This window comes from Lathamus discolor, chromosome Z (genome assembly GCF_037157495.1).
Source record: "Lathamus discolor isolate bLatDis1 chromosome Z, bLatDis1.hap1, whole genome shotgun sequence".
Taxonomy (NCBI): Eukaryota; Metazoa; Chordata; class Aves; order Psittaciformes; family Psittacidae; genus Lathamus; species Lathamus discolor.
Window position 1 is genome coordinate 39514559 of NC_088909.1, and position 22893 is coordinate 39537451.

At 36.4% G+C, this 22893-nt stretch overlaps 1 protein-coding gene across 9 annotated transcripts in view; it reads left to right on the plus strand.

The window, feature by feature from the left end:
- The window catches only part of FER (FER tyrosine kinase), a 184599-nt gene that overhangs the window by 82997 nt on the left and 78709 nt on the right, over nt 1-22893 (plus strand). For 8 of the 9 annotated variants that reach the window (XM_065661402.1, XM_065661406.1, XM_065661410.1 and 5 more), the window contains exons 11-13: nt 1599-1691; nt 6529-6732; nt 9786-9908. In XM_065661402.1, coding sequence (XP_065517474.1) covers nt 1599-1691; nt 6529-6732; nt 9786-9908 — 420 coding nt within the window. Of the gene's footprint in view, nt 1-1598; nt 1692-2540; nt 2879-6528; nt 6733-9785; nt 9909-22893 lie in introns of those variants that run through there. The other variant, XM_065661412.1, reaches the window with a different exon arrangement.

Genomic DNA, 22893 nt, shown 5'->3' on the forward strand with positions numbered 1-22893 from the left:
CCGTACTTGTAGTTTGGTGTTGTCATTAGATAAACATGCTGTTAGCAGAAAATAGAAAGAAAACTTCTGAGTTTGTTTAGGGGAAGGGTAAATGGAATTCATGCATCTTTTTGGTCACTTATTTTTTCCTGATCTATAAGAAGAATACATTTAAGTGCAGTTAAATACCATGGTTCACTTCTGAAGAGATGTGTGAAATGAGTGGATCATTCGATGCCCAGCGTGCAAACAAAATTAGTCTCTGTCACCCTCAGTCATTAATAAGATTTTTTTTTTTGTTAATTCATCAATATTGCAAAAATAAAAATCAGGTGCCAGCACAGAGATTTTTCTTATAAGAAAATTAATTGGCATATAATATTACTTGAGTCTGATAAAAGGAATAAAAAGGTTATTGGTGGACACATAGTTAAGGAATATTTCAAGGAATAATAAAATCCCTATTAGTGTTTTGACCATTTGACTGGGTTTTGTACTCTTTTGCACAGCATACAAATTAAAGCACATTGCAGAATTCTACTGCCAAATAAATAAATTTCTATTACTAAGACAATGTTTAACCTGTATCCTGTTAAGTAAATTGTATTTGAGTCATTTTCAAGGACTGGTATATTCTGTGTACAGAATAAACAGTTTTTGTTGCTCGTTCTGAAGTCCTGGAATAAACCGAAGCTACGTTTATATTGTCAGATTTTCAATTTCTTCAGTCAAGGGTGTCCAAAACCTGGAAGCAACTTTTGTTTGTAACACTCGCAAACAGTTGTAGTCGGTCTCCATTATCAGTTGCTTATGGATAACCTATAGCTAATTAGAATGAGGTTGTTCATGTGTGATCTCTCTGCTTCAGGTTTAATTGCTTTGCAGAATCTCATTAAAATATCTTATATCAGTTTGTCAGTGTTAAAAAAAAAATCAATTTTTGTGTTTTTTGAAAGATTCTTTGATACTAACTTAGGGAGTTGATGGTAAATCAGAGGTTAAGTTATATGCAATCTTTGGGCTAAATCAGGTTATGAGCACCTTGGAATTTACGTTGACCTGTGCTGAACTAGAGGTGCTTAAGGTCTGTTTTAGTGTTTCAGTTAGATCCCTGTACTTACAGAGTTTAAAATCCAGATGGTACCTGCACCTATGATTTACAGTAATGCCAGAAAGCAGATGGATTCTATAACTTGCACTGATTGGTACTAGTATTTACAAGTAGTCTATTGTTAGAGAAGAACATTTAAATGCAAGGAAAAAAACCCAAGCATATATTAAGCAAGGCCAATGTACCTGTGTATTTTTGTTTTGCTATATGGGCTTTTTTTTTTTTTTTTTTCATTCCGTGTTTTTAAAATCAGTATCCTTTTAAAGCAATAGATATTTCAGGAGAGAGTGAACTGAGAATTATGTCCTGTACTTTTAGGATGAAGAATAATTTCAGTTCCCTTTATAGTTAGGAATACGGATACTTAAAATAATTACACAAAATATTTAAGAAATTGTAGAACTTGTAAATGGATTAGCTTTATCCCACTGAAGTTTGCATTTCTTCAGTAATTCAGTGGTCATACCAATTTGCTAGGTTTCACTGGAGATACTGCTTTTTCTCCTAGGACAAGAAAGACAAAGTCTCAAGATTTGATACTATACGCCATTCCATAGCCGGAATTATAAGGTCTCCAAAATCCATGCTGGGCTCATCCTCGGTAAGTAGCCTCAATAATGTGCTAGTTGTAGTACACTGTGTTTTTTTTACAGTTTAAGTGGGATTTTTTTTTTCCCTGAAACATCATGAATTTCCACCTATATGTACAAAAATTACGTTAAAATAATGTTATAAAAGCAGTGTTCTGATTGATCAGCAGACATAATATTGTGACTTAGTATGTGAGAACAACTTACTGCATTTAAAAAAAAAAAAAGAGAATTACATGGTTTTTACAGCTCTAAGACTGGTGATATACTTTCAGGAGTACCCTTCCCAGGGAGTTTGATTTATTGGAAATGCAGCATGTTGTCATAGCCTGTAGCAGGTCATGCATTTGTTAAATTGTTGCAATAACTGTATTCCCCATATTTGTTATAAAGGCACCAGTATATAAGCATATTACTACTACTACTACTACTACTACTTGTACTTCCTCAATAGCTTTTACTATTTAAGTAATTAGGCATTATACATATTTCTTCGATCCCCACTAAAGGTGCTTGTTGAGTATCTCTTATTTCTAATTGGCTTTTGTTCAGGTTACCTAATGGATGGAGAAACTTTCTTGTTTTGCTTGCTTTTGTATTGACTGTTTTCAAGAAGCTTGCAAGATTGATTAAAATACTGGAGGTGACAGTTTTTTGTGTTTTTTTCCTGAATTGGAACATCTTAACCGTTCCCTGCTCCACCCAACCCCCCCCCCCCAAAAAAAAACCAAAACCAAACAAAAACCAAAACAAACAAACAAAAAACCCACAACAAACAAACAGAAAAAACCTCACAAAAAAACAAAACAGCATTTTTGAGAAAATGTTAGACTGAATGAATTTTCTGTTTTATGCTGCAGCACTGCATCCAAGGACCCGTTAAAGGACCCAGTAAACTTTATTTAGACTAAACACTTCAGAATGTGTGGAAGAAGTTACAGTTGCATATATGCATATAAACATGTATGTATATATGTGTGTATTTGTATGCATGGGAAAATTGTATATAGTGATAAAGGAATGGAGTAATAAATATGATAACGAAATAAAATCAGTACAGAAAGACTCTTCCTATGAAAAGTGTGAAAGTTGCATGACATATGCAACTGTTTTCTAAAATATTGAGATGTCCTTGGAGATACATAAAATCTCCACAGTATCCTAATCTTTGCTTTATAAAACTTGTAGATGACGTAAACATGCAACATTTCATATTAAAAATGTATTAAAATGTATATTGCTATGGTCTCTGTTCTTTGTGTAGGCCTACAACTTTGTCTGTTTGTATGTGTTGTGCAATTTGTTTAATTTTTTTTTTTTTTTTTAATATTTAAAAATACTACCCAGAACTGCTTCAGAGAAAAATTTGAAGAGAAAAAATTGCAAGAAGAGAGTCAAGATAAAACACTTCAGATTAAGTCAGGGAAGTCGATGGCAAATCTGCATTGGCTTTAAGTGACGTTTTAAAGAACTTACATGGATCATTTTGATATTCTTTCCAATCTGTATCACTGTTAATTCCATGACAGCTGGTGAAAACCTGGGTGTGTATATATGGTGGGTAGGATTGCTGAAACCTTAGAGTATGTTTGAGAGAAGTGAGATCTGAATTGGGTCATTTGAGGCAGAAAGTAAAATCTGAATAACAACTGTACTCTTGATTACTTGTCACTTAAATGAGTTTCAGAGTCACAATATATAAACTAACCAATTTTCAGTTTTACCGCATTTTGATTCAGCAATTTGTCGTGTGTTAGAAAAGCTAACCATGCATATACAGCTAAAATTTACTTTGCAAATTAGTACTTAGCTCCTAATGTGGTCAGCTGCTAGGCTTTTTCCAGCTGATGGTTATATCACTGTGCTTATTGCTAAATGTGTAAACTGGTACTTAAAACTTATTATCCATCAACAAAGTATACAAAGTGATTATTGAAGGTGTGATATAAAATAATTTTAACACATGTAAAAGGATTATTATTTTTTTTTTAATAGATCAAGACCAAAAACGATCTTGAAGCAGAATAGGAAAAAATGTGATGTGAACTAGCTGTTTTCATATTATGTGTTTTAAGTGTATTGAAACTTTCAGAAGTAGAGCCATATCTTGGTTTAAATACAGTGCTATTCTAAAACACCATCCCATATTTAACTGGTGGGAGAAGTTGGATTTTCTGTGTAATTAGAGAAAACAGGTTTTTTTCATAGTCTTAGAGAAACTGCACTTCCAAAAGCAGCCAGGAGTGCAGCTGTTACTTAAATTATTTATGTGCTGTCAGAATGTGAAGGTAAAGGATAATATAGGGAAAAAGTATAGTCTGAAGAGCAAGGTTAAGAATTCATGGACTTTTTGTGAGCAAAATTCTAGCCAGTTTTCTGTAGAAGCAGGAGACATAAGTTTAATGAAATGAGGAGTGAAAACACAAGAAAAGGGGCAACTTTCATGTACATGTAGTGCAGTAGTACGAATGAACGTGTGAAGAGCTGGAATGCATAGCATCATGAATACCAGTATGTGCCCCACTGCCTATGTTTTTTTTTGCCACTGCGGCATTTGAGCTTAGCGCAGACATCTATTATTGTTCATAACTTTTTTGTTATTTATAGGCTAATAGGTGCAATTAATGTTGCTTTCATATGGTATGTTAGCATGTATGAATGAGCCAGGTATACGGAGGCAAAAGATAGGATAGTTATCTCAACACCTGGGTCGGAGCAATCGGAGACACACCTACAGGTTGTGCAGAGAAGAAATTCAGAGCAGCCCTGCAGAGAAGGACTTAGGGGTGTTGGTTAATGAGAAAAAGAACATGAGCCAGCTTCAGTGTGCACTCGCAGCTGAGAAAGCCAACCATATCCTGGGCTGCATCAAAAGGAGTGTGACCAGGAGGTCGAAGGAGGTGATCCTGCCCCTCTGCTCTCATGAGACCTCGCCTGGAGTATTATGTGCAGTTCTAGTGTCCTCAGCATAAAAAGGACATGGAGCTGTTGGGGCAAGTCCAGAGGAGGGTAATGAGGATGCTCAGGGGACTGGAGCACCACCCGTATGAACATAGGCTGCGAAAGTTGGGTCTGTTTAGCCCGGAGAAGAGAAGGCTATGTGGAGACCTCACAGCAGCCTTCCAGTATCTGAAGGAGGCCTGTAAGGATGCTGGGGAAGAACTCTTCATTAGGGACTGTAGTGATAGGACAAGGGGTAACAGTTTCAAACTGAAACAGGGGAAGTTCAGGATAGATATAAGGAATTAGTTCTTTACTGTAAGGGTGGTGAGGCACTGGAACACGTTGCCCAGGGAGGTTGTGAATGCTCCATCCCTGGCGGTGTTCAAGGCCAGGTTGTACAGAGCCTTGGGTGAGATGGTTTAGTGTCAGGTGTCCCTGCGCATGGCAGGGGGGTTGGAACTTGATGATGTTAAGGTCCTTTGCAACCCTAACTATTCTATGTTTCTATGATTCTATGTTTTTATGACTTATCAACCTAAATCTATGGGTTTTCTTTCTTATATATGGCTGTGCCCCTCTTTTATACTGGGGGCAAAAATGTCCTGAGAAAATGTTTTGCTTGCTTAAAGGTGAAAAATAATGAAGTATACAAAGTCTGAGCTCAGAATATATGTGGAAATACTGCGTCATTAGTTTAATACAGTATCATTCCCATTATTATTTTCTTTTCCTTGACAGCATAAGTACAGGAATAATGTGTAATTTTTTTGAGTTAGAAATAATACACTGCTGTTTGTTCAATTTTTCTCTTGAATAAGGGCAGCAGCTGGGACTGCTTCATTTTATTGTTGTAAAAAAAGGTATTTCAATGGATTGTTAAATAGGGAGAGAGAATTTGGGCTCAGAATAAGTAAAGAGGACAGTACTAGCATGATGAAGTATAGGAGGGCATTTCCCTCCACTCAGAAGGGATGTTTTTCATCAAGGCAGAGCAGTAGGAGAGGTTAATTCAGAACTGTATGCTTTGTTTGTATATGTTTGTGCATAATTGAGGTATGGGTCTTCCTACTGTTATCTAAAGTGCAGCTCAGCAGGCTTGCCGGGACACATTTGCATGCCTGTTCAACTCATGATACAGAATGCACTGTTATTTTGTTCAATTTTACTACTCTGGTGGTGAGAATTTCTGTGAGTGCTGGCACTAATGATTTTGACTGACGTAGAGCTTAAGTAAGGGCTTTTCTGTCTAGCCATAACAAATAAATCTAAAGTGTTCACTAACCAAAATCCTAAGTGTTCCTCGGTGTTTTCTTAAACAATGTAAGCATGTTAAAATTAATATGTTAAATTGGTGGTTATAAGTCATTAGCTCCCATTTATAGCCAGTACACCCAGGTACATATTCTGTGTTACAGCGTAAATGCTAAGAAAAATATATCGTGGAGCTATTAACTGATTTGGGATGCAATTGGTAAATAAACTGGTGAAAACAATATATCTAATTCGAATGCTTTGTATAAATCAATTTCTTATGTTTTTATATTTGAGGAGTTGCTGTCTTTAAAAAGAAATGGTTCATTTTGAATTGTTATTAGTAACACTTGTGATGTTTGAGAAAGAGTTGGTCAGTATGACTCTGGAAAAATGGAAGGCAAATGAAAAATATTAAATAGTTTTATGGATGTTTCCATAATATTTTGCTTTTTATATGTTAACTTTTTAGGTGATAAAAAGAAGGTGATCACTATGTCATTTTTTAAAATGTAAGAGCCTTGATTTTGTTTGTTGACAGAAATACATAGTTTAGATACAGAAATAGAAATCATTGTTTATCATGTTTTACATGTAAAAGAAAACTAAAAATAAGCTGTCAGAGTAACATTTTTCTTCAATATTTTTCCAAAGTTCTTTGATGTAATTTCAACCACCGAGAAACCGCTGGCCGAGCAAGACTGGTATCATGGTGCAATTCCAAGAATAGAAGCCCAGGAGCTGTTAAAACAGCAAGGAGACTTCTTGGTGCGAGAGAGCCACGGGAAACCTGGTGAATATGTCCTTTCTGTGTTTTCAGATGGACAACGGAGACACTTTATCATACAATATGCTGATGTACGTCTCTGACATAGTACTAAATATTATAAATGTTAGGAAATTTGTAATTTCAGCTAACCAGTGTAACCTATGCATAATTTACTATGGCAAATGGCTTTAGCCTTTATACGAAAATATGAAAGCCCTTGGAAATATTTCCATCAATGCTGAAATAGGGGGAGGGGAAAGATAATTTTTGGAAACAAATTAAAATTATGAAGTATGAGGTTATTCAACATCTTTTATCTTACTTTGAAAGGTCAAGATATTTCTGTAAATGTTTTGAAATCCAGAATTTGTTATTACTAATTTATGCATGTACGTTTATTTTTAAACCCATTTTCTTAATTGGTACTTACTAGGCTACTTTTTAATTCAGACTGTAAAGATTCCATTGAAAATTACAAACATGCACAGAGGAGAAAGTAATCTGTGTTGATTTCTTTGTGGCTGGGAATTTAAACTGTTACATTAGAGGCACTTCTGTTCTTTTTAGCCCTAAGGATATTGTTCAGTATAACAAACTTGTGGACGTTGCGCAGCTCATATGCTTCTAAGGACCAGAATTTATTTCCTTGTTGCTCTAACTTAGGAAAAATTGTCCATTTTAAACAGTATTTTAATTTTTATATGACTTTATGCAGTGTATTTCTTCTTACTCTTCTTAATGCATTGTGTGTTTTTTAATGTACTATTTGCTTTACCTTACAGAATTTCAAACTTATTAAAAATATGACAGTTCTTATAACATTACTAGAAGTTCTTCTTGAAGTATGACATATCAGCAAATCATTCTCAGTTTTGATTCAGTAATGCTGCCAAAACATGTTTAAGTCTCTTGCAATAAAGTCTCCCACATACAGGAAAAACCCCACAAATTTAATCGTATAATGAGATTTACAAAGGGAGATTTACTTGTCAAAGTCCCCAGCTGATGCAGCATGCCTTTGTGAAGTCAACATTGTGTACCTGTTTGGTTTTTTTTAATGAGAGGAAGTGATATTTTTAAAAATTCGCAGAAGTTGGGTGGCTTTGCTTACAGAAGCCAATTATATATCAATCATTATGGGCCCTAACCCTAACCGCAAGCCTAACCCTAACCCGGTGCAGCTGGAGTTTTAATTAATTTTCACCTAGAGTTTTCATTATAGAAGTGAACCTTTACACAAAGTCAGACCTGATTTTATTTTGATTTTATATCCTGAAAGCATTTTGACATGGCAGGATGCAGAATGAGAAAATAGGAGCAATTAAATTACCTGTACCTAGATACACAGTCTTACAAGGTGCTTGGATCTTTCTGATGCTGACACCACAGAAATAAATGCACATTATATACTTCATGTGGCTGGAACAGTTTTGCGTAAAATACATGACATGTAGATCATAGAAATGTAGATTGGACTTCCTAGTCAGTTAAAATAGAGGATTTTGTTTAATAAGTATTACTTTGAGGCTTGCCTGTAAGATGACTCATTTTTGTATTAGAATTTTCCACCAGAAAAAAAGCTGTCTTTATTTCCATAATTTCATTACTTTCTCTTAGGAATGACATTTGAAATGTAAGACTGATGCTGTTTAATATTGCGTAGCTTGGGTGGCCTAAACATCATCAGGTCACTCAATTTTTCTGCTTTTAAGTTTAGTAATAAGGCATTATTTTCATCTGCTCTTGGGATGCATTTGTGTCTGATTTCCTTGACAATCATAGAAGTTAAAACCTTTTTCTTAAAGAAATGCAGGACTCTTTATGTACTCCTATGGGATGAATTTTGTGTATTTATTGTGGCAAAAAAAAAAAAAAAAAAGCATTAATTGTAGAGAGTGTAAGGCTTATTAGGCTCTAAGAAGTGTTTAGATGGTGGGATTGTTATGGTCACATAACAAGAGGGATTGTATTCATGAGCATTTTGGTAGGGAAGTTTGAGGAGAGCTTAGTGCAAGGGATTTGTTTGTTACCATTGGTATGAACAGTGTGGAATTAGGTCTCTGTGATGGGTCAAATCACACTCTTGGATCCCTGACAAGTCCCCATATGGAGACCAAACTTGGTGTCCAAAAGTGTTCTCTATTATTTTGAAGTTTAATGTTAATACAACTATGTGTGTGATAAATGACTTTAGTGTTCAGCTTTAAGCACCAAAATTCACTGTTGTCATTCAAGGTTGCTGTTGTTTCTTGAGTCTGTGCTATATAGAAATGTTAGTGATCTTAGTAAGACATTAAGGAGAATGAAATAAATACTTCTTTGCTGTTTTTTTCCCCATCAAGAGTGTGGGCAAAGGTAAGCAATGTCAATACCAGTTTTTCTCCTTAAAACCTGAAAAAATTATATGTCATAGCAGTCTTTGCTAAGAAAATGTTACATGCTTCTAAGAAACTAGTAAGGATTTAACTATTTTCATTGTGTTTAATTATATACATAAAAAAAAAAAAATTTATGAAGTGAGGGAGGAATTCTGTCTTGCCCAGCTTCTCTGTGAATTCTGTGCATAACCTGCCCTTTTTTTTTTTTAGCTGCTGTAGACTCTTCTGGTCTATACTGCTTATTAAAGACCAGTCATGCATCTTGTGCTCTGTGCTAGAGATTTATTAATTGTATCAAACATTGTAAATGCAGTAAGATCAAAGTTAGATAGTGTTACTCATCTCCTGTTTATTTTATTGCCAGATGTTTAGTTTTTAGTTTGTTGTCTGTAATTCTTAGAACTTTAAGTAATTAGGAAGTTGGAGGTTTTTTTGTAGTTTAGAATTTTTTTTTTCACTCTGTCAGGGCTTTAACTGTCCTAAATATTTAAATTATGAGTTTAAATAAATAATTATTTTATCATGTTGCCATAAATGAGTGATGCAGTAATTTTGCATTTACTAATTTATCATCTTCTTAACTATCATTCCATTTAATTCAGTAGAAATGCTATTAAGTAGATCAGAAAAAAAATCTAGCTCTGTAAAAGCAAATATTTATTTATTTTGTTACTAGTGAGGGAAGCTCGGTCATGCGCTTTTGCAGTTTCTTGTTCAAAATATTGCTTGCATAGAAACAATTATTTCGTTTTACCTCCATACAGAATCAGTATCGTTTTGAAGGAACTGGATTTCCAAATATTCCTCAGCTCATAGAACATCATTACACAACGAAGCAAGTTATTACAAAGAAATCGGGTGTTGTTCTGCTGAATCCTGTTGTTAAGGTAGTGCATACATTCCAAGAACTTTGTTTAATTGAAAAGAATTTGGAGAGGATGTTTGTATTGTTATTTAAATTATGTTTCTGTGCAACTTCTTGGAAGATATTTCAGTTCTTGCTCATTTTGTAACCGAGCTTTTCGACCTTCTCTCCTCCATGCAACACATTTCTTTAAAATAGTGCTCCATCCCAGTTCTTGTAGTAAATCTTTACTATCTTGAAAGAATGGCAAACTATCCTCCTACTTTTGTTTTTTGTTTTCCATTTGGATTTAATTTCCAAGTAATTGAAAGTAGTAGTTCGTTGCCCATAAAGTTGTGATGAAGAAATTTTTTTGATAAAATGTAGTTCTTTAACTGGTAAAGTTCTCACAAAATTTGGAAGTTATGGCAACTCTTTTGTCTGTATTTTATGTGTCAGAAATAAGTTATACAGACACAGAGAAAGGTACTGTCATTCCAGCATCACTGCAGTTTGAAATAAAAAGTCCCTCTTTAATCAGTAAGCTATTGCAGAAAGTCTTTCAGAAGGGAAATTAAAGGGATGAAAATACTAAAGTATATCACTGTTTAGAAAGTAGTTTTGCACTTAATATCTACTAAATTGATGTTTCATTCATAAGCAAACTCTTTTCCACTTAAATCTTTGCATTTTAACTACGAGTAAGCCATTTGTTCTTGATTTTTTTTTTTTAAGACTGGTTTCAAGCATGTGTAAAACACCTTCTGTGTGTACAGAATTTCAGGAAGCATAACAGTTTATATTTCAGAGTTACTTTCCTACCCCAATATTCTAGTCATTTTTCCCTAATAATCCTAAAAAATTAAAGCATATTCCATTCTCAGAATTGTGGGGGTTTTTAACACTTATCTTTGCTTACCAAATTATTTTATTTTGAAATTTAAAGAATGGGGCTATGTAAATACACATGTTTGGCTAATGTCTTGGTGATTACCAACTTGGCACTTTATTGAATGTAAAATATTGCTTAAAGTCATTGTGGAACATATGAGAAAATGTCAGGTGTTATTTTTGATGCATGAATAAGTTGTATTTTGGTACAAACTGTTTAAGCTAAAGGGCTGTCAAACTGAAAATACCCTTTTGTACCTATTTGCAAATTTTTGTCTTCTATAATTGTCCTGGGTTCAGCAGTAGCGGTTGTTTTTCTCCTTCTTGGTACCTGGTGCAGCGCTGTGTTTTGACTTTTGGCCTGGGAACAGCACTGATAACACCAATGTTTTTAGTTACCGCTCAAGTGTTTTAGTCTGACCAAGAACTTTCTGAGCCTCATGCTCTGCCAGGGAGGAGGGGAAGCTGGGAGGAAGCAGAGACGGGACATCTGACCCAAACTGACCAAAGAGGTATTCCATACCCCAGCACGTCATGCCCAGGATGTAAGGGGGAGTTACCCGGAAGGGCTAGGGGACTGCAGGGTTGGAGGAGGTATCTGTTGGTGCTCAGTCAGGTAGGGTTGGGGGGGTTATCAGTCGGCTGGTGCTGAGGTGTTGTATTCTTTTTCCTTGTTATTTCCTTTAGCATTATTATTCCTGGTGGTAGCAGCAGTGGTTTGTGTTATACCTTAGTTACTAAACTATTCTTATCTCAACCTGTGGGAGCTGCATTCTTTTCGATTCTTCTCTCCGTCCCTCTGGGAGTAGGGGGAGGGCAAGAAGGGGGGGAGTGAGAGAGCGACTGTGTTATTTATGGATGACTTTTGTTTAAACCATGACAATAATACAATACTTGGCTTAAATGTTTAAGGACTTCTCTGTTTCCTGTTACTGTGAGAGCAGGCCTATTTTAGCAAATGTAAAACTGTAGTGCAGTATGTTACTACATACTGAATGATATCAGAACTTAGTTATTCTCTGTTAAAGTCAAATAGGAAAACATCATCTGGAAAGCATCATCTCTTCATTCTCTGTTATTTACTTGGAAGACAAAGAGTCTCTATTCCTGACATTGTATTTTTGTTTTGCTCTATTTTTTTTTATAAAGTCAAGTTTTAATTTATGCGCAGTTTTATGTAACTATCGATTGGCAAAAAATTTTTCCAGTACCTGTACTATGAAGAAATACGGTCCCAGATCAATTTCCTGATTATTTCTCCATGACTGTACTTGATCTCATGGCCTTTGAGATATAAATGTACGAAGAGATCATGTGAATACCTCAGTGATAACCATGCAGATATGTATGGTTGGTCTTTCCAGGGCTTGAACCCATACCACTACATTGTGTCATAATCTCATTACAAAGGGATGGAGAACAACTTTTAAGACAGGGTTTTCTACTGTCACAGTTTTTGGTTTTGGTTTATTTGGTTTTTTGTTTTGTTTTGTTTTTGTGTGTGTGTGTGATTTCGTTTTTGTTTTTGTTTGGTTTGTTGCCTTTTTTAATTCTTTTTTTATTTTTAGGGGGAAAATGAAGCAAGACTTCTCCTCTCCATACTTGTTGAGTTAGTCTTAACTAAAATTAGTGGAAATACTAGTATTTCTTCTAGAATCATGCTAGTTTTATGACCAGTTGGTAGTAGATTTGAGCTGCAGTGCAAGTACTTTTGGCTATTCAGGTTTCCTGAAGTGCTGCAAGTAATCCATAAAATCCAGTCACACAGGCTCCATTTATTTTTCATATGACTTATTTAGTGCTGGTTTGTATCAGTCTTAATATGCAGAAGTATTTCCTTTAGGGTTAATGAACATTTCAGTTTTCATTCTGATAGGTTATACAAAGTAATGGAAAGGATGTCCATGGTAATACTGACTGCTAGTGTTGAGAAGAGTATTGGGTGACAGAAGACTTTATAGGCTTTTTGTAATACATTATGTAATTTATATATTTTCTATATTGTACATAGGCCTTCAAGAATATATGAAATATTATCTGAGTGTCTAATACGTGCTTATACTTTGTGCAAGCTAAAACCAGTGTATAGTGTACCTACTGCTTCATGACCAGTAACTTGAACCAAGGAAGACAGTATTGAAAGGGTGTTAGCTGGATGATTTAAATTGTTTTACAGCAGCTGTTGTTAAACAAAAAAAACCAAGCAAATAAACCCACAAACCAAAAAACCAAACAAACCAAAAAACAACAAACCCAACTAAATCATTTTGTTTTGTAATACCTTTCAGTCTGAGCTATGATGTTATGATAATTTTAGCTCTCCCATCTGATAAAAACTAGTTGTTGGAAAAAGTATTTCAGAACTAAGACAAAGAGTGTTATGAGCTTTCCTTTTTAATTTGCATGGAGCTCTGGCTTTTATAGGGGCAAGTGGAGACATTTTAAGTTGCATTCAGAAATAGCATGTGCACTGTGACCTAGTGTTGTGGGTATTTTAGGCATCATATGCTATTACCAGAATATTTTTGATCATTTCCTTAATCTGCAAAGATCTTCAAGACCGTGTTTTCTTTGTTTGTACTATAGCTGCAAAGCAGTCTGACATTTTGTGCAGTCTTTAATCTTTTTATGCAAATTGTTGTCTCTGTAACAGCCTACTTAGGAAATGAAAGTTAAATATGACAAAACTTCACAGAAAAAAATGTATGCTTTGTAGTTTGTTTTTACATTCCTTGATTCCCAGTCATTCATTCTTCTTTACCATATTAGTGTTCACCTTCTGTGACGTTGCCCTTGAAAGGAGCAATCTTAATTGTGTCACAAAAGGCTTGTCCCACATCCCATTTCATGTAGACCAAATCTGTCTGTTTGGAATTTTAATGATACTGTAATAATAGAATTTAAAAACTGAAGGTATTAAAAACATATCTGCAAGTGATTTCTTTAATGAGAAAGTCTCTCATATATATTTATAATATTTTAGAAAAAATGTATGTTAGGTTCTTCAGTTGATTATTGATGAGGTAACTGGTATGTAAAGCTGCTGAATAACCTCAGTGCACACCCAGGGACATTGTTAAAATAAATTCTATTTTAACCGTATGAAATAGGTTTTAACTTTCTAACATCCTTAACATCATTTTGAGAAGGTTTTAAAATTTTCTAAAATACATGTAAGAAAACTGTTTTAAGTTGTGAATATGCTTCAGTTTAAATACTAGAAAAGAGAATCATCCAAGAAATAAGGAATGCCATATTTACTTGGATATATGTGCATTCATGTTTTCACTTGGATCAGAAACACGCTTTTGAAACAAATCTGCCCATGCCACTTAGGATGCTTTGCTTCCATCATTGAGCAGTCTCTGAGGATTCAAACATTCAGCTGAAAAAGAAATGGAAGGTGCACATCTGCTTATGGGAGGCCATTGGGTCTTCAGAAGCAGTAGACATCTAGTTTGAAATAATGTTTTTCCCACCAGATGCACATTTCAGGTTCTCAGCACCATTTCACTTGACAGGTCTGCTATTGTCAAGATCGCTAGTGCCAGTGAAGTCCTAGTCTTTGGATCCTTCAAAAAGGATCCAAGATCAAAGAAAATTATATATTTGAAAAATCATGGCAGTCAGGTGAAGTTCCCAATGACTGGGAAAAGGGAAATAATAGCCCTTATTTTCAAGAAAGGGAAAATGGAAGACCCAGGAAATTACAGACCACTCAGTCTCACCTTTGTACCTGGCAAAGTCTTGGAGCAGATTCTCCTGGAAAGCATGCTGAGGCACATGAAAAACAACAAGGTGCTTGTTGACAGCCAGCATGGCTTCACAAAGGGCAAATCCTGCCTGACCAATCTAGTTGCCTTCTGTGAGGGGTCTACGAGACTGATGGGTAGCGGCAGAGGAGTTGATGTCATCTACCTGGAATTGGGCAAAGCATTCAACACTGTCTCACACAACATCCTTGTCTCTACTTTGGAGAGACATCAATTTTATGGATGGACCACTTGGTAAATCAAGAATTGGCTGCATGGCCGCACACAGAGTTGTGGTCAACAGCCCAATGTCCAGCTGGAGACCAGTAGGAAATGGTATCCCTCAGGAGTTGGTGTTGAGACTGATCTTGTTCAGCATCTCTGTTGGCAACATGGACAGAGGGATTGATGCATCTTCAGCAAGTTTGATGACAACACTAGGTTTTGTGGTCTTGTTGCTACCTGCAGAGAAGGGATGGGATTCAGAGGGACCTTAACATGCTTGAGAGGTAGGCCAGTGCCAGCCTCATGAAGTTCAACCAAGTCAAGTGCAAGGTTCACAACAGGGTCAGGGCAATCCCAGCCACACCTACAGGTTGGGCAGATCATAGATTCAGGGCAGCACTGCAGGGAAGGACTTGGGGGTGTTAGTTAAAGAGAAACTGAATATGAGCCAGCTTCAGCTTGTGCTCACAGCCCAGAAACCAACCGTGTGCTGGGCAGCATCAAAAGGAGCGTGACCAGCAGGTCGAAGGAGGTGATCCTGCCCCTCTACTCTGCTCTCATGAGACCTCACTTGGAGTATTGCGTACAATTCTGGTGTCCTCAACATAAGAAGCACATGGAGCTGTTGGGACAAGTCCAGAGGAGGGTAATGAGGATGATCAGGGGACTGGAGCATCTCACATGCAAAGACAGTCTGGGAAAGCTGGGGCTGTTCAGCCTGGAGAAGAGAAGCTGTGTGGAGATGTCATAGCAGCTTCCAGTATCTGAAGGAGGCCTAAAAGGATGCTGGAGAGGGACTCTTTACTGGGGACTGTAGCGATAGAACCAAGTGGTAATGGGTTCAAATTGAAGCAGGGGAAGTTCAGGATAGATATAAGGAATTAGTTCTTTACTGTGAGGGTGGTGAGGCACTGGAACACATTGCCCAAAGAAGTGGTAAATGCTCCATCCCGAGCAGTGTTCTAAGCCAGGTTGGACAGAGCCTTGGGCAACATGGATTATGGTGAGGCACCCCACCTATGTCAGGGGGTTAGAACTAGATGATCTTAAGGTCCTTTCCAGCCCAAACCATTCTATGATTCTGTGATCCTCTGTAGTAAATTCAGATTCTGAGGTGATGGAAAAAAACCCTTTTTCTTTGTCAGATAATTAGGCCATATATACATTGCCAGTAACTTTCATTTTAAAACCGATTCCATTTTAATGTGACAAAAAAGCCTGAAATACGGCCTCAACATTTTCTGTACATGGGAAGATGATGAACCAGTTAATGCTGAGTGAGACGAATGAAAATTGTTAAGGAAAAAAAACCCACAGTGATTTGTTATAGTGGTTCTAATACTGATGAATAAGTTTGCAAGTGATGTAAGAATTCTGTGAATCTGATGCTGTCTTGCCAGAGTATGTTAGTGTTAGACATGGAAAGAAATGATGAAGAAATATACATTTAATGGAGAACACTGCTTTCATGAAAACGCACTCATAAAAATCTGACGTGATGCTTACTTTTAAGTCACTGAACCAATTCGAGTAGTTTGCATTTTACAAGTCTTTGAGCTCAGCTTTCAAAGGTGAACAGCATGAAGTGTATCTGCTCTATGTTTCAGCTTCTTAGTAGTACCACAGAAGTAATACTGGCTCCTTTAACATTTAGTTAGCATGCACTTATCCATGGAAAGCTAAACAGAAGCTGTTTTCCTGCGTTTTGCCTCTCTTTAGTGTTGGTTGGATTTACTGGTGTTTGGTTTGGTTTTGCTTTATTTTGAAAAACAAGCTGAAGTTCACTGAAGCAAACAGACCTACCAAAGAGACTTTCAAGTTTATCACAAAGTCATCCCATCACTCAGTTAGAAATTCTCATCTTGTGACAGGAAAGGGAAACAGCTGCAGTAATGGTGTGCCTTTTGGGAATATCATCTTGCATTTGTTTGATCTGAGGACAGCTCTTTAGGGAGCAGAAATCTCAGCTGGAAAGGAAGAAGCAGGCTGCAGCAGTGAGCAATTCAGTTACTGCAGTTTTACCTGTGCTAGGTTTGTAGCTCTGAGGAGGATCCATCTGTGAATTACAAGTGTGGTACCCATGCATCTGACCAGGCTTGCAGCAATGCTGAGAAGCACCTGGTGGTTATGGTCAATGTGTGTTGATTTTTGGCCCAAAGCTCTAATTTTCATGAAGTCTGATACATGCATTTTTAAATGTTAAAATATATCTTTTCTCTAAGGAAATTGAAACCACAGCGCAAAGTGAGGATTTATGGTAAGTAAAAGATGTACTTACAGAAAATGATTGTATCTATTGCATAAGCACAAAATGAATCTTTTGCCACGTATTTGCCATTCAGTATTATGATGATCATGCAGAAGGCTTTTGATTCCTATGTCAAGAAAATTGGTAGTATTTTTTTTTAGGATAATTTGGCCAGATTTTTAGTAGGTTTTCAAGTTTGATTCTAGAATCTGAAGAGAAGGCTGCAGCTATTGGTATTTGATAGCAGAGTTTCATATCTTAATACTAGAGATGGATTTCAGTTAGGTTCCTATTTCCACTGAACATAGATGTGTTACAGGATTTCCTTTTAAGGCTTTTTGGCAGAGAGTGTTGCATTTCTGTCAGGTAGTAATAAGAATGCGTCTTTCATAATGCTGGTCTGCACTTTCAAGATATTGCATCCTAATGAGAAAAGGTAAAAAGGAGAGTAATTTTCTCATTATGCTAACAAAGTACTAAACCAAGTGTATGTGTAATTTCAGGTATCTTGACTACTTTTAAAATTTAGAGTATTTTTTTCTCAAAAAATCTCTTAAAAATATGTTATAATAGCAGAGGCACATAAGGCAACTTGAACAAAGAGTAACGAAGTTGATTTATATCCAGTGATCAAAGTTTTCTGTAGCTTTGTTTAAAAGGCCATAGCATTGAAAATCTTCACTACTGAATGTTTCTGATTCAGCATTGTCTGTATGGTATTTCTTTCTGTGATCAGGTTTAGAATAAAATTGGAAGATGATACTTTTAAAGGGTGCACCTGCAGGGAGGGTGCAAAAAGGATGGAGCCAGGCTCTTTGCATTCCTCTCTTTTTAAATCATAAGGAATGTTTAAATGGGAAACTATGTTATCACGCAGTTTTGTTTGCCTTGGAGCATACGGAAGATTCTCACTATTTTGGAGGGCATTACCTGATAAAGGGCAGATAGTTTCTCTGTTTGCATATATTTGATTAACAGGTGATTCAGAGTACTTTGGTTTGAGGGCTGGAGTTACTGTATTAGGTAGAGAGGAGTGCTGTAAGTTTCTTTAATGTGTTTAAAATATAATGGTTTTGATATAAACTTGACTTTCCTTTTCCTATGCTTAAGGATTTCACATTCTATGTCTGGTTCCTTCTCAGGGTTTTTTCCTTCTTATTTTTTATTTCCTGTATTTTTTCCTGAAAGATCCTTAGCATCTTTCTAGTACTTTGATGAATAAGAGAGTATAAACGTAAGGAAATACTGCACATCCTTCAACTAAAAAACTGAAGAAAACTGGATCTGCCTGTTGACTTCCACAGTAATTTTGTCTATTGATCTTCAAGAAAGAATGCTCAAAGGAAAGCTGTGCTGTAAATCTGTCTCTTCTGCAGCTTATACACTGGATAGTAGCTTTTACAAATCTCAGTTCTACCCTCTAGATTTATGGTGACTTAGAATTTGGTTTAGCAGAAAGGTTGAACTACGCAGTGGTTTTTTATAGAACAATAACAGGTCAGATGAAATAGCGCTTTATTTCCAAGGAAGTAAAGCTATTTGCACTATTATTCTGTTTACATCTCACATTGAGTTTCATCAGTGTGACTTAATACAGTGCTGCTAATAGTGCAGCTTCTATAACAATTTTTACAGCTCATGAGTCTTTATTCTGAAACAGTTTTAAAGAAGTTGTCCTCAGGGTTTTTTTAAAACCCCTTTTGTAAAACTCACTTGTTCTTATGAAAAATCTTTTCCACTAGCTACTTTTATTTCTGTACTTAATGTGAAAGACTTGAAACACGTAGCTTATGATTCATGAAATTGATATGCACATTAGATATACTGGCATAAGTTATGTCAAAAATAGTACTTCTCTAAGAAAATAATTTCTCATTTCCACATTTTTAGGCCTTATCCACATGTAACAACTGTTACTCACTTTCTTTATTTCCTCTGGTTCATCAAGTTCTGTTAAGTGGTATCTAAATGTGATAAAAAATTATCTGATTATTATTTTCTTATCCGTTAAAAAGAGTCTTACTCTAATTATCAGTAATACTGAAAATGAAAGATTGACTTTTTCTGTCTGTTTTTCTTGTGGAAATATGTCTCTTAGCTGCAGTAGTTCATAGTATTGATATTTTCTATGTCAGTTGGAAGAAGGAGAGCAAATATTACTTTCCAAAAAACTTTTCTGAATGCATTTTTTCTGTGTACAGCATGGAAAAATGAGCATAATGCATGCTTATGCACCGTACTTGTGAGAGGCTAACACTATAATTCTTTTTTTTTTTTTGAGTAATATTAATGATTAATTTACTGGGGTGAGGAAAAAGGGAGGGATATTTAGGCTTCTCATAAATTCTCCATGCTGTGTTCAGGTGGATTCTTAGGTTAGGAAGGCTTATGTTTTCAGTTCTTTTAAAGCAATATATTTTCCTTTTGCTTCAGCCATTTTGGGATTCTCCAAGTCAGCTAAGGTTTCCAATTTCTAGAGGTCTTCAGCCTTTTTTGCTTTTATTACTCCTACTGTTAAGATTAAAAGTGGTGGCAGAATTTGCTGTAGATACTGCCTTCATTAGCATGATGGCATGCAGCTTTATTATTTTAATGTGGTCTGAAGTAGCTAGAGTAAATAATGTGACAGAGAGCATGAAATAAGTAAATAAAGTGATGATAACATTGAGTTCTTATTTATTCATACTGTGATGGAGCCTTATCAGGATTTGCTCACTCTTCTTCTTTCACAAATCTTGCTTTGGCTTCTGGGTAAGAATCTTGGTTTTGTTTGATGACACTCTGAAACTGAATATAAGCACAGGTGGCATTTTCTTTTTATCCCTTTTTCTCTCTCCTATTAAAAATGGTAAGATTTTAAAGACAAATGTTTAAGCTGAGGCTCATAAATTCGTATCTAATTCCCTAAATGTCTGTTTTAAAGATGCTTAATATGTAATTGCGTTAATGCTCGTTGTTAATTTGAAAAAGTACCATTCTGGAGTACTTCATGATTGAAAATGTTACCAAAAATTATAGAAAAATAGTGCTAGGGGAATGTGAATGCTAAGTATTTGTTCTGGGTTATGTTTTTCATCTCATTGAAAGCTGTTATAATTTACTGCAATTAATTTATAAGACTGCTTCCTGGCATAATAATTTGTGATTTCTTTGATGTGGTTTCTGCAAATGAAGGCGGATAGCAGGAAGAAGGCTACACTTCAGACTTGAGCTTACCTTGAAGAAATTCAGGGCAATAGTGATAATGTTTCAGTCTCATAGCTCAGAAGAAGAAAAATGAGGTTATGTCTTGTACAGTGACCATCTGCTGTTCATACCTTGGCCTCAGTGGCCTTGCACCCAACTCTAATACCTGCCTCTTCACTGAAGAAAGGACCAACTGATTCCCTACTGACTGCTTAGGTCTTGAAACTCACTGTAGTCCAGGGGACCATGAAGCTTAATAATTAATATCTTATATTCAGAGAATTTTATTTCACAAGTAAAAAGAGAAATTTCTGATTGTTTTTGAAGTACTTTTTTTCACAGTTGGGTGTTTATTTCTTTAATCACATGTTAAATACCTTCAATATGATGATAGTTAGCTAGTACCTGAGCTTTGGGGAAGGGTAGCAGTGTCAAGGCTGACCAAGTTTTCCACTGTGTGGATTGCCTAGTTGACACCTTGTTTCTTACCATTTTGCCAACAGATCTTGCAGTATCTTCAAAGGGAAGATGTGGAGATACGACTCCAAACATGTTATTAGTAAAAGGCTAGGTCAGTAAGGGTCTTGAGATGGGATCCTGGGTGGCGCTTAGCACCAACAAAATAATGCAACTGAGGATTGCTCCTTCTACCCTCAGCTGGTGAAGGTCTGAGGCAGAGCCAGACCCTGTCCTGTGGGAGCAGCTTTTGTCTGAGGCTCAGCTGCTCAGCTGAGCCCCAGCTCCCACTGCTTTGCAGCCCTGTGCCTGTTCATGTGCTCTATTCATCAGGCCCTGGCCCTTGAGTCCCAGATTGCTTCCAGACTGAGCCTGGCACTGCCTTGTCTCTATGAACTAGTCATGGGCTGTGTCTGATGCCGGTTCCTCTCACTGGCCTTCACCCTGATCCCGACTCACAGGCAGACCTCCTGGCTTGGCCCCAGACCTGCTTTATCACCAAGGACGTGGCTGATCTGAACTTGGGGCTGTCCACCTAGCCTGCCCTGCTCCCTTGCTGGTGGCAGTGGTGTGGGTGAGCCTCAGGGGTCCCCCATGGCTCCAGGGAGCAACCAGCTCTCACAACAACACACTGTTGCTCTGCTGCTCAGGAAATCAGGAGGATGAATAAGCAAGGAAAAGTAACGCCCTTAAACAAAATAGGTACGAGGATATGGCTTCAGAAGACAGTGATGCCTTTCCCAGCCAGGAAAGAAAGAATATCTCTGCCTAGAGTGGTCTCAGTAGGGTTCCTGCTCATCTTGACTTCCCTCTCAAGAGGAAGGTGAAAGTCCACCTTGAGGCAGTTCCTTCCTATTATTTAGGTATCTTGTAATTTCTGCAATATTCTTCCATAGAGAATCTCAAAACCCTGCTTTTGCCAAATAGCTCCTCATGTCTGATAAGGGGTTATCTCCCAAGAGGCACTGGAGCTGTATCTGATCTGAGCCACGTTGGTTACTGTGCTTGCCTAAGAAGTTTGACAGTCAAGTAATTCACCTTCCCCTCATGGGGTAAAACATAGGACATAAATAAAGTAGAATGTGGTAAAGTCCTGTATTTCTTAATTCCATTTGGAAATAAGATCTATTATTAACGTAAAAGCCAAACATACTCAAGCACTAAATTCTGTAACTGGATTTGTCTAAAGTGCTTTTATATTCTGTGGCCCAATATTAACAATAGAAAAATCTGAACAAGCATGAGTGAAAGAGAGATTTATAGTTGTCTTACAGAAGGCGGCTAAGCAGGTTTCTTCTGGAAGGAATAGTAGTGCGTTAATAGTTTCCAGAGTTCTGTCCTCTCTCATTTAGATTAGTTTATGATTAGGTATGGAAACATGGTGGATTTGCTCTATTTGATGTCGAAGCAGCTCAATTGAAAAAAAAATTCTGTGACTTAAATTGATGGGCATTACAGTGTCTGTTTATCTATACCTACACTAAAAATTATTTTTTATTTTACATTCTTCTGTCACATTTCTAACTTTCAGTATCTTTTGTATGCATGATTAGTCTGTAGAGTAATCACATTTAACAATTTGAGAAATACTTACTTTTTATTCCCAATCAGAAGTAAGCACTTCTAGAAGATCATGAAATTTATGATCAGACAGGAGAAAAGTCTTTATTTCTGACTTTTTTTAATGGTATGCTAGTATGCCTCCATTCCTTTGTGTGCTTAAAGGATTTATTTAATTACTGGCAGCTATCAAAAATATTGGATTATGACCTATTCAACTCAGTGCAATTTGAACACAATTAGTGAGACAACATACTTGCAGAAGGAATCTTTTCTTTGTTAGTATCCACCCTGCAGTGCTGTTTATTAATTAAAGATAAATCTGAACCAGTGACACTTTGTTTTGAAACAGTATTTAAAGGGATCTGCAACACACTGCAAGTTAGAAAATAGGGTTTGTTTCTTGACAGATGAGTTTGATTTTTGACAAGCGCCAGAATTATACACTGGTGTGATGCAGGTGACAACAACAGTTTGGGGTTGTAGTACTCCACAAGTGCCTGAAGATACTAGATAAAACTGCAATGCATGCTGCCTTTTTAGCTTAATATTTCACTTGAAATGCTTTCTTTAACATTACTAGTGCTATGGGACAGAGGGACTAAATGCAGCTTCAGAGTTGAATTCAGAAATGGACTTAGGGACCGTAATTGGAAGTGCTTCCTTACCATTCCAGAATACTAAACTCTGTTTTAGGTTTCCAGCCTCTC